The 13,019-nt window shown below is 37.5% G+C and overlaps 1 protein-coding gene across 7 annotated transcripts in view; it reads right to left on the reverse strand.

The window, feature by feature from the left end:
* LOC132123418 (rho guanine nucleotide exchange factor TIAM1-like) overlaps nucleotides 1–13,019 on the reverse strand; it is an 83,434-nt gene that overhangs the window by 28,480 nt on the left and 41,935 nt on the right. For all 7 annotated transcript variants that reach the window (XM_059534015.1, XM_059534009.1, XM_059534011.1 and 4 more), the window contains 7 exons: nucleotides 11,088–11,154; nucleotides 9,523–10,393; nucleotides 5,819–6,028; nucleotides 5,348–5,621; nucleotides 4,530–4,702; nucleotides 3,418–3,642; nucleotides 1,451–1,636 (listed from right to left, as the gene is read on the reverse strand). In XM_059534015.1, coding sequence (XP_059389998.1) covers nucleotides 1,451–1,636; nucleotides 3,418–3,642; nucleotides 4,530–4,702; nucleotides 5,348–5,621; nucleotides 5,819–6,028; nucleotides 9,523–10,383 — 1,929 coding nt within the window. In that variant the 5' untranslated portion in view covers nucleotides 10,384–10,393; nucleotides 11,088–11,154. The remainder of the gene's footprint in view (nucleotides 1–1,450; nucleotides 1,637–3,417; nucleotides 3,643–4,529; nucleotides 4,703–5,347; nucleotides 5,622–5,818; nucleotides 6,029–9,522; nucleotides 10,394–11,087; nucleotides 11,155–13,019) is intronic.

The raw sequence follows: 13,019 nt of genomic DNA on the forward strand, positions 1-13,019 counted from the left end.
AAGCATGTACGTTTGCTGAATACAAACAACCCTGAAAAGACAAATACCCATCACACAATTTTCAGAATAAAGTTTCTCAATAAACTGCATTCAGTCTGTCACAATTGTTCTTGCTCTTACTTTCTCAAAAGAAATGTCAGAGGACGGATTTCATCCATCACTGCTCTTTTATTCCTTTTTCAGCAAAAACAGTTGGTAGATGTGACTTTCCCTACTAATATCAAATAAACACTTAATCATTCATAAATGAGCAGCCAACATACAAAACTAACTTGCTTCCTGTGGTCACTCGGGTACAGATGGATTTTAAAGGTTAGTGAAGTGTTTGGTGAGTTCTTTTCAGTGTCATTCAAAAATTATACACGCTCGTTGTGTTGAGCGCGCTGTGGCATTTCTGGGTCTCCTGATGGAGAAAAGCACTCGGGCTGCATCAAAAACCCTCTCCACTTCTCTGAACCGAGCCATTATTTGTGAAGAACAGCACACGGGCCAACAGCACTTCATTTGGACCCAACACTTATCCTCTCTCTCCATCCTCTCAGAATGTGAATACTGAAGAACATCCCCACCCCCTCCACACAAAAAACATTCATCCAAGCTGCATAGACAAAAATAAAACCTCCCTGTATCCCAGTGTCCTCTAGCTCCTACACAGAACGCCAGAGCTGGAGGCGAATCTGATGATGGAGGTATTGATCAGCCAGAGCCATGGCCCACATCCAAGAGAAAATACAACGAGCGACCCTTAAACTACTGTTTCCTTTTATGCCAAAATCCATTACCTATATACACCAACACTGACGGGAGGTAAGGAAGCAGGTAAATACATGCATTCTGGGTAAAAATAGAGCGATAGTGATGCTCTTGATGTAGGTTTCTAAGCAATGCTTCTGTTTGAAATATGTTAGATACCGAAGTAAGTTCCCTTAATGACACCAGGGAGTTGTTCTCTATGTCTGCTTGAAAGGAGAAAGACCGAAATCTCTAAAACTGTTTGTCAATATTATATTTCACACAAAAAAATAATTTCCTCAAATTAAACAAAAGTTCGATTTTTATTTTCCTCTGTATTTAAAAAATATATTTTATATATACTGTGTGTATGTGTATATATATGTACACACACACACACACACACACAGACACACACACACACAGACACACACACATATATATAATTAAATTTATGCATTTAGCAGACGCTTTTATCCAAAGCGACTTAGAGTGCATTTAAGCTAATATTTTTTACCTATATATATATATATATATATATATATATATATATATTATATGCAAAATATATCTTAATGCATAATAACATAATACATATAAAATAATTTTGTATATTTAGAAAAATCTTTAATGATATCTACCTATTTATCCAAATAGAAATATCTATATATAGGAGTAAACTGACTGAATAAATTATGGAAAACTGAGGGATAATTACCAGTGCATGGAAGGAAGAGACTGAAAAAATGCCCAGTCGGCCCATGGCCAGTTTGGTGGGACGGGAGGCGAAGGCCAGCAGGCGTTTGGGGTTGGGAAGCTCGCCACCCTGCAGGCTGGACAGGTAACAGCGGAAACGGAAGAGATCCATGTGGAACTGCTCTAAATTCTGCTCCCACAGGAAAATCTGTGAGGAAAAGAGAGAAAATTATCGGTTAGAACCTGGTTTACAGCAGGCCAGCGGCATTTAATATTTGACAAAAAGAACAATATCTCGAAAAACAAGGTCATTACATTATATTTAGAATTAAAGGACCATCTCTAGATATCTAGAAGCTTCCCTGCCTCGTTTAGTCTGGTGTGATCAAATAAAATGGTGTTTGGAGGGAAGTGGAGTGCGTTTATACACCACGGCGTCTCCTCCCAGCCACTTTTTTTTTGGATGTCGCGGCGGAGGGGGCAGCGGTCCAGACAACACACAAAGTAGCAAACAACAGTGCCACACATTCCACTGGCAGCGAGGTCTGGGACTCCAGAGGAACTCAACCCTGCTGCCATTCACCAGAGCACAGTGTGTAACCCGACGCTGCCAAAATTAACTACCCACACAAACACACAGGCACCCGCTAACCCTCCTCCTGATGGGCCGCGGGCCATTCTGAGCTCTGTGTCTTACGTAAACATCCATTGAGTGGAACGTGAACTTTTGCAGCGAGTGTGTGGAGTGAATCAATGTTCTGTCAACATTGTGACAGCATCAGAATTACAGTGATGAAAATCTGCAGTAATACGGCGGATACGGAGGAAGATAGTAACGTAATGCTTTACGATATTGATACAATAATTATGGGAAACAAAACAGCACTGACAGACTCTTTTTGTCCAAACCAGAGGCAAGCAACAATAATAATTTTGAACATTAAAGGGACAATTCATCCAAAAATTTAACTTCTGTTATCATTTACTCATCCCTCAAGTTGTTCCATACCTCTATGAGTTTCTTTCTTCTGTTTAAGACATAATAAGATATTTTAAAGAATGTTTGTAACCAAATAGTTTCCGGTAGCCATTGACTTCCATAGTATTTTTTTCCTACTGTGGAGGTCAATGGCTACCACCAACTGATGGGTTACCAACATTTTGGGGTGAACTATCCCTTTAAAACATTTCTTCTGTCAATAGTTTCTGTTCTTATCATGTTGTGCTAGTTAGTCCCGCCCACAAATCTCATTGGTCCAAAACCCTATTCCATATTATTGTTTATTAAATGAGATAAACAAATATATTTCAAAGATTTACTTTTCAAATGTCTATTTCAAATAAATGTCATTTCTATTCATAAAAAAATAAATAAAATAAAGAATGTTTCCATGAAAAAATATGAAGCAGCACAACATGATGAGAAATGTTAAAGAATGATATTAAAGCTGAAGCCTGTAATAATGGCTGCATTTTGCATCGCAGGAATAAATTATATTTTAAAATATATTTAAATAGAAAACCCGTATTTTAAATCGTAATTATATTTCACAGCATTACTGTTTTTACGGCATTTTTTTTATAAAAATAAAAATGTCATAATAAATGAAGCCTTGGGGAGCAGAAGAGACTTTCTTCAAAAAATTAAAAAATCTTACTGACCCTGATTATTTTAATGGAAGAGTACATTGCAAACATTTTCAGGTACTAAAGCTTTATTTACAGTCAACTATGATTTTTGTTGACAATTTTATTGTTTAATTGCAATTTTAAACAGATTTTAAAAAATACTTTTAAATGTTTTATAATACATGTTTATATTTTATTTGATCATTTTATCATTATTTTATAACTTTTTTCATTGAGGAAAAAAGCACACCTCAAAATCAAATATGTTCTGACTGGCTGCAGTTTTTAGATGATCTGACCCTAAACATGTAGGATTGTGGGTAACTCAGACCCAGACATGGTAAATAACCAATCACTAGCCTGCTCCAGAATGGTCTTCCTCTTCTTGGCGTCGGTGACAGCGGAGAGCTGCATGTCTCCCATTTTCTTCATCTTCTCGTCCATGTCGATCTTCTGCTCCAGCTTTCGGATCTCGGCCCGCAGCAGACGCACCGTGTCTTCGCGGTGGTGTTGCCGAGCGACGGCCGCGGCGCAGGCCGAGTGGATGGCCGTGATCCAGTTCTCAAGCTCAGTCTGGCTGCACGTCTACAGAAAGTGGTCAAGGGTCAAAGGTTAAATAGCATATTTACACACTACTCTACTTTTTTCTGGCAGCATGTAGTATGTATATTGTGCATGGTGAGAAAATTCCCTATATGAATGAAATATGTAGTTTTTCAGCTGGTATACTATGGCATCCCACAATGCAATGCACTCAATTTGACTTAAACAAGGGCAACCATAAGTCTTGATATGTCCTGGCTAGGATTTCTACACTGCATTGTTTTTATGCTTGCTGATGGTAATGACTGAAAACTAGCTTGACCAATACATAGGCATTGTACATAACTGACCAATCATGGCATGTGAGAAGATGGGATCTACAGAGATCGTTCAAAGCAATGCAAATGCACGTACATGTAATGCATTAGGGACTGTAGAGAGCACATCAACAGCAAAACAAAGCAAAAACAGACATTTTAGGCAACTTGTAAATCCCAAACAGTGACAGTTATCTACTATAGCTGTGAGTTTTGATCAGTTCTGCTCAAAGTTAGCAAATTTGGATTAAAATGCAAATTAAACATACTTATTGTTAATAAATAAATGCCAATGAAGTAGCAAATAATGCATACTGTAAAAAATGCATTACAATTATGCATTCAGCAGTCGTTTTTTTTTTAAGCAAAACAAAAACAATTTGTCAAAGATCCACCAATAATCATAATATACAATGCCAGGTTTATTAGACTACTAGACTAGGAAAACATAGTATGCAATAAACAGTTTACATGGTGCAGTATGCACTAAGTGTGCTACTACTGTGAACATATCAGTAAGTCAGACTTTATATAGTGTATGAAACTCAGACTGTTACATTATCTGTTCAGCATCAGTAAATGAAGAAGGTTTTGCACTGGATGTTCAGTTACCTGAAAAAGAAAAGAGTCTCCGAGCGAGTTACTCAGACAGAAGACAAAATCTTTTTTGGGGTGTTCTGGGACGGCCTGGACGATGCTGTTCTCGGCCCACACGGCATGTTTAGGGACGCTGTTGTGATCGATGCCTGACCGGCCATCCGTCTCATAGAAAAACAGAGTGCACCCTGGGAGGACAAATTAGGACAAGAATCCGAAATTCAAAGTTAATCACGTGAGTTCAATTACACACAGATGGTGTTTCCAGGGGAACGGAAGCAGAATAGCCAATAGATTGGAGTTATATGGCTTTATTGATTGAACTCTGCTCTCCAGTGGCCAAAATAAGAAATGCAGCGCTGCTTTCTTATACAGAATCCACTATAGTGCAGACACTTAATGGATTGTTCTTGCAGCTTTTCCATACAGAGCTTTCTAACATGTCTTACACTGTCTGTATCCAGTTATGAGGAACTTATATATAGTATATACACTATGGTTTAGGGCAAGTAAGATTGTTTGTGAAAGAAATAAATTTTATTCAGCAAAAACACATTAAATTGTCAGTAAAGAATTTTTTATGTTGAGAAATTGGTAAGGTAAACTAAATAAGGGAGATGTGTTTAGTCACTTAGAAGCTGAAAACATCAAATTTGCCGGGATATTTAACAAACAAGCGTGTCAGAGGTTACATGGTGAATTATGGGAGTTGATATTATAGCCATATCACAGCACACAACAAACACAATCCTCCTCTTCTCTTACAAACCTTTTCAGAGGATGTTGTAAAACCTGTTTATGGTGGCAGGTAAACGCTCACACCACTCACACACCTTTGAGGGACACCCAGTAGCTCTTCCACTTGCGGCGAGGGGCGAGCTCCACCTTCTTGTTCTTTTTATGCACCAGGAAGTTTTTGACGGCGAGGCGTCCGGCTTTGCGCACGGTTCCCTGCACGGCGGCCACGTTCAGCAGAGGGTCGGTGAGATAAGCCGAGCTCAGAGTCACGCTGCTCTGTTCGTCGCTGAACGCTGAGCTTCTCTCCTCGTGGACCTCCAGCGGACTCACGCTCTGCTCCAGCTCCTGACGGAAGTTCTCATAGACGCCCTGCTCGGACACACACAGGTCCAGGATATGTTTGTATAAGTTTGATTTTAATGAACATTACTCATTTGATGGAACTTTTACCCATTAATGTTGTCACATTCATGCACTGATGTTGCATCTCTCTGCTGTTAATGTGTTTCTACTGAAACATATTATGAAACAGGAACCAGCAGTAATAAATAAATCACACTGGCCACCTGTGTGCCATCTGAGGGTCCCGCTCCGGCCCCGCTGCTGCTCCCACTGTCGCTCCCAGCGAAGGCGCCCCCTGCTGACGTGGAGTAAGCAGAGAAAGATGCAGACATGGTCTTATAGCGTCGAGCGTGGTGCTGAGACGGCTCACTGTCCCCCGTCAGCCCATCGATAACGCTGTCCTCATAATCACTGCCATCTCCCGCCGTGACATCCTTAATACAAAACAAATACATTCAAAAATTATATTTATATTGGTTCATTTACCATGCTTATTTGAGATGATGGGATCACTGATCTTATGTGATCAGTGGATGGGACATTGCTTTAATTTACACAATCTTATAGGTATAAATTAAGAGTAAATTAGAGTACTTTCTAGCCAAAAGAAATACGTGTACAATTGAACTGAACAACTGAGCATAAAAAATAGACATATTGTTTTTTATAAGTATTAAGTGACAGCAAGTAAATGTACATAAAATTATCAAATATAGGCCCAGATGGAATATGTGAAGTAATCTTGGAGTAAAATCAGTGAAAAAAAAACAGAAACAAAAATTAACATGTAATGACTTCTGTGAATACCAGATTGTATGAAAAGACATGACATGTATCTAAATTATGGTTTTAGCATGACTTACTTTACCTAAAACTAAGCAACAAAAATAATCCTAGTTCCTGGATGTTATTTCTCAGCAACTAAACGTGACAGACTCAAAAGATAAAGACTTATAAACGCGGCTCTTCTCAAACACATCTTCAGTCCTCCTACCTTCTGGCTGGAGCGCATCATGTCTTCAGAAGCGGATGACAAGCTGCTTGTGAAGTGAACATTTTACAAATGTTGACACAGGTCTGCCTGAGAGAGCACAGCGCTGTCTGAACTCTGTGTGTCGAGTTATAGCGCAGTAAACTTGACTGTACAATACCACTCTATACTGCTGCTGGGGAATGATGGGATATAACCCACCAAACCCACCATCTTCTGAGAGTCACATGACTGGACTGTGCGGCCCTGTGCATGCCATTCATCTTCACCGACGGCAGTGTCACACAGTGAATCTCTTTTTCTTTCTAGCTGGAGCAAATACCTACATACAACTCAAAACACTTTCTTGCACACACATACTGTATTTAAGAAAGAAATATAGTGAAAAATATCTAGAGCTCAACTCTCTCTATTTTTGCTCCTCGTTCGCTCTCTATCAATCGCGTTCCTGTCAGTTACAGCTCATTAGCATGACAAAAGAAGCGAGTTGTTCTCACAGAAGTCTGACTCCAGGATCTGGATCATCCAGAAAAAACAGCCACCAACATATGGACAGCGTGACAGGCCCACAATGCACTATCACAGAGAATCACTGTGGTGGTCTTATGGTATAGTGATGTCAATGCTATGTACTTCAATATATCATGATTTGAACAAAAATTTCCTTAAAATATACTACCTTGGTGCATGTCCAACTTTTCATGGTAGCATAATGGTATTAAAAAAACTATTAAAAAACATATAAATACAATTACATTTATAGTTTCTTTAATATATATATTTTTATTATATCTATAAAAATATATAATATAAATGCCCTATAAATACCAATATAAATACCATTTTTATCTTTTTGTTATACATTTGATCTATTAAGAAAATAATATATAAATGTCTTATATGTTTTATAATTTATAATATAATTATTTTACATTTTTATAATACATTTTTATAATAGGTTTTTATAATTTATACATATATAAAATATATATATTATATATTTCATTGATCAAAAAATTTAAAATATTAATTATATTATATTATTTATAAAGTTTTGGCAAAATATTTACTACTTTTATAATTTTATCTCTAAAATCTGAATTAATAAATACCACACACACACACATATATATATATATATATATATATATATCAACAAAAATATAAATAACATTATATTTTTATAAATATTTGATATTTTGTATTTAATCTTGTATTTAAAAATAGTAACTATAAATACTATTATTTTTAAGTGTTTAAGTGTTGGCATTTTTATATTTTACCTATAAAAATATATAATATAATTAACATTATATTTTCATTAGTTTACACCAACAGTTGAGCTTCTAGTGAAGTTACACGCACACAAATGAGTCATTCATATGTACCGTCTCTCTACATGAGGAGATTGAGAGGATTCTGGGGGATTAACCGCAGTCAACATTCCCCAGTGTACACCGCCACTAACACAACATTACAGTCAGATTATTACTGCACATCTACACACTGCCACTCAGTGACTCCAATCATTCAGACAAAGCCACTCACTTTCAATGAGATGCTGATCTGAAACAACACGAGTCTCTTCAAACTTGACCATTGACAGAATGATTACATTTAGCACTCTTGGGCAAATATGATCATATTTTCTAGTTATCATTTGAATCTGACTCATTTGTTGTAAATAAACATCTAATGAATTATAAAATATGATGTCATTTATAAAATGTATTAAATACAAGTTTTAAAGAACATGAAAACAAATAATTCTAAAACATAATAGTAATTATAGTTTAGGTTTTTAAAGGTAACGCACAGATGAAGGCTTGAAACTGAAAACATTTTGCACTTGGCACTTTTTTGTGGCCTCTATGGAAAAAAAAGCTTTTGCCTAAATTTTTGTATGCAGATCCTTTTTTCTTGGTTGAATCTACTTACCCGGGAAGTTTGTCTACATTTTAGCATGGACTGTAATGTGTTTTGTCACACATTACTGATATTTTTTATGAAAAAACAGCAAACAATTATAAAAAATATAATGGTATTTATAGTATATATTTTTATACATTTATATATATATTTATATATAAACTAAATATTTTGCATAAATGATTTTAAAAATTATTATTATTTTTAAATATATAAATATTTTTAATAGATTTATAATTAATATGTAATATATATATGTATATATATATATATATATATATATACACACAGTACAGACCAAAAGTTTGGACACACCTTCTCATTCAAAGAGTTTTCTTTATTTTCATGACTATGAAAATTGTAGAGTCACACTGAAGGCATCAAGGGCTATTTGACCAAGAAGGAGAGTGATGGGGTGCTGCGCCAGATGACCTGGCCTCCACAGTCACCGGACCTGAACCCAATCGAGATGGTTTAGGGGTGAGCTGGACCGCAGACTGAAGGCAAAAGGGCCAACAAGTGCTAAGCATCTCTCGGGGAACTCCTTTAAGACTGTTGGAAGACCATTTCAGGTGACTACCTCTTGAAGCTCATCAAGAGAAAGCCAAGAGTGTGCAAAGCAGTAATCAAAGCAAAAGGTGGCTACTTTGAAGAACCTACAATATGACATATTTTCAGTTGTTTCACACTTTTTTGTTATGTATATAATTATAGAAAACTCTTTGAATGAGAAGGTTTGTCCAAACTTTTGGTCTGTACTGTATATATATAATATGATGATATTTATATTTTATTGATCAAATATAAAAAACTAGTTATAAAAAATATAATAGCATTTCTATTTAATACTTTTTAGATTAAATATTAAAAAAAAATAAAAAATAAATACAAAAATATAATGCTATTTATAAATGTTGCAAAATATAATCAGAATTTATTTGGTTTTTAATACTGGAGTAATGACCAATAAGATTTCACTGTGGGCGGGGCTACCCAATCAAAACTCACCTGTATGGTTTGTGCCCGCCTCCCTTGCATAGCTCCTTGCTGATTGGTCGGTCGCTCTGACAGACAGTGAGACCGGCGGCAGGGCAGAGTATACGCGCCGTATGCGGCTCCGTCGTCCTCACAGGGCGAGATCATCTTATCCTCGTCACCTTCTCTGCTTGTGGCGCCTCCCTTGTGCCATTTGGCAAAGCGTCCGTGCGTGGGCCTGCAGGCAGGGCTCTTCGGTCCGTAGAGCTCGTCTAAAGAACTGGCACGGTTTGAGTCCAGCAGCTCCTGAGCGGACGACTGTAAACTGGTTTCGCAGTCGTCCGGCGTGTCTCCGATCTCCTCCGTGCTGGTCAGGTGCTCCTGGCTCAGGTCGGATAAAGACACCTCCAGCGAATCCTCCTTCCACATGTCCGCAGACTTAGAGCGCTTCTTTTTAAAGCTGGACGCCTCTTGGGAGCCGTCCCGAGTGCACTGGACGAGTGTTGTGTCCTCCAGCGGCTCAGACTCGTCCTGCGTGGCTTGTTTGGCGGTGGAGGTAGGCGAATGGGCAGGATGGTTGTGGAAGGACATGGGTCTGAGATTCATGGCCACACGGTCCACCCATATGGGGCTGCTGAAGTCGGGCAGCACGTCAGAGTCATTGAAGGGCTCCAGGCAATGGTCGGCCAGTGACTGAGGGATGCTGGGAGTGCTGCTGGAGCGCGTGCTGGTCTCAGAGTTGCGATGCTCCGGTTTTCCAGACGGCGTTCGGCGGGAACAGTACGTCTGCTTGCTGGACAGGCGGAGCGAGCGGGACATGTGCTTACGGGAGATATGTCGCTGGCCATCTCCATAATAACCATGGCTGCCGCTATGACTTTCTGTGTTACCCATGGCTCAGAATCTGCAGCAGACAGATACACACACAGAGGTCATGCAACTAAATATAACTGACCCCATAAAGTGTTTTCCACTGCCTTATCATTTACATATTTATTTATTCTTTTTTAACACCATGTCACTAGCACTTAAGTCATACAATTAACAAAAAGAATAATTAAAAACCAAAATTCTTAAATACTTAATGACAGTTAAATATATATTGTACAGTAGTTTGATTAAAGAACGAATGGCCCTTACATACTCGCTGATTCATTTTAGTGCATTTCATGACAATGTGTAAGTTAAAAATAAATATTATAAGGTTTGTATCTATTATTAAGGTCAGTTGTTGACTGCATTTATGCTTAAACTAACTGTTTAAATATATTATATATTATTATATGATTTAATATATAACTATATATATATATATATATACACACATTACATATTAATTAAAAATCTTTTAAAAATATTTATATATTTAAAAATAACAATAGTTTTTTTAATCATTTATGCAAAATATTTAGTTTATATAAATATTTATTTAAGTGAACTCTAGTAGTATTTAAGTCAACTCCAGTAAGCAAGCCTCAGTTTATTACAACACATTTTAAAAAATAAAATACAATTTTATATAATTTTGTATTCATTCTTTTTTCACACATGCATTGGAATAACACCAAGAGTCGAGTCTGACAGGAACAGCTAATTACCTGCGGTGTGTCAATGACATCACAGTCATGGTAGATTTCACTCTGCATACAGATCAGCTTCCAAAATCTGAAGAAAGAGAAGCCAAGAGAGTTATAAATTACTATTCAAAAGAATCCACACACAGCAGTTTTAGAGGCAGTACGAGCGGACTAGCTGTTGCAAGATAAAATTAGACCAACCACGGAGATATACGACAGAATTAGAACTGAAAGAGGGATTGAAGAGATTTGCTGCTGTGGTTGGAGACCACACATGTTCTGGTGCTCTGGACAGCTTCAACAAATGCAAGAAGATGGACTTCACTCAGAACCACCACATGAGAAGCTGTGCGTGTGTGGTCGCAGATATATCAACCCGCGGTTACTGCTGCTTCCAATAAAGGCTTGCATGAATGGAAATATATACACTATGAAATCCAAAAGACCCATTTTTCATACAGTTTGAGAGAGAGGTCGGTTAGCACACACAGTAGAGTTTACTAATGAATAGCATACGCACTAGCAAAATGATTCAATGACCCAAAACAAACACCCCAAACATTTATATGATAAGATAAACTTGCACTAAATGTCCTGACATATACTGATCCGGTGGCATTAGATTCACATGAAACAGAAAGAACTCTCTCCATTGAGATTAGTTTTACAATTATTCTGAAGCATATTCATGCTGGATTTTCCAAAAAGACCCCCTCAAAGTGAGTGTGAATATTCACCTTGTGATGACAATGCATCATTGTACAGGCTGATCTGGCAAAAAAAAAAAAAAAAAAACTGACCAGAAGCAATGTGGAAAATCAACAAAAACTAATATCACCAGCAGTTCCAGATACATGATTTAAAGGAACTGTTCATCTCAAAGGCCATCCAAGATGGGAACAGATTTGGAGAAATGTAGCCTTCCATCACCAGTGGTCCTCTGAAGTGAATGGGTGCCATCAGAATGAGAGTCGAATCAGCTGATAAAATCATCACAATAATCCACACCACTCCAGTCCATCAGTTCACATCTGGAGAAGTGAAGAGCTGTGTTTGTACAAAGCAAATCCATTAATAAGGCATTTTTAACTTTAAATCATTGCTTCTGGCTAAAATAGCCAGTCCTCTATCCATAATATTGCCTTCTCTAGTGAAAAAGCAGTCTCATCAGAATCAGGAGAGAAATCTGCACAGATCAAACACTGTTTACAAGTGAAAACAGTCCAAAACAGTTAAAAAATTTTTTTTTAGCAAATTGTAATGTAAGAGGCTAACAGGGGACTCTTTCAATTAAAAAAAGTTATATTATGGATTATAAACTTTTGGAAGTTCAAAGTTTCAGAAATAACAGGTTAAAGTTGAAACATCTTGATGGATTTGTTTCTTACAAACACGCAGCATTTTGTTTCTCAAGACATGAATTGATGGACTGGTGTGGTGTGGATTACTTGTAGATTATTGTGATGTTTTTAACAGCTGTTTGGACTCTCATTCGGACGGCACCCATTCACTAAAGAGGATCCGCTGGTGAGCAAGTGACGCAACGCTACATTTCTCCAAATCTGTTCTGAAGAAAAAAGAAACCCTGCTTGGATGGTCTGAGGGTTAGTAAGTTTCCAGCAAATTTTCATTTTTGGTTTATTCAAAACATCTTATTCTGTAATGCATAGAAGAAAGAAAGTCATTCAGAATTGGATCAACATGAGGGTGTGCTTCGGGATCAGCCTGGAGCTGTGTTAGATTCTCTCCTATCCTGTCTTCATTCTCTCAGAGCGGGATCTCTCGGTCTGTCTTGACTAATGCACTGGAGCAGATCTGGGGTCAGTGTGTAGCGGAGCTGCTAACTCAACCGCAAACAGCAGCGAAACATCAGGACCGGGATACAGAGCTCTTGTTTGGCACATGAAGGGGAGAGAAGCTGACAGGAGACGTCTGAGCAAAGTAGAAACAAAA

The sequence above is a fragment of the Carassius carassius genome, chromosome 41 (assembly GCF_963082965.1).
Source record: "Carassius carassius chromosome 41, fCarCar2.1, whole genome shotgun sequence".
Classification (NCBI taxonomy): Eukaryota; Metazoa; Chordata; class Actinopteri; order Cypriniformes; family Cyprinidae; genus Carassius; species Carassius carassius.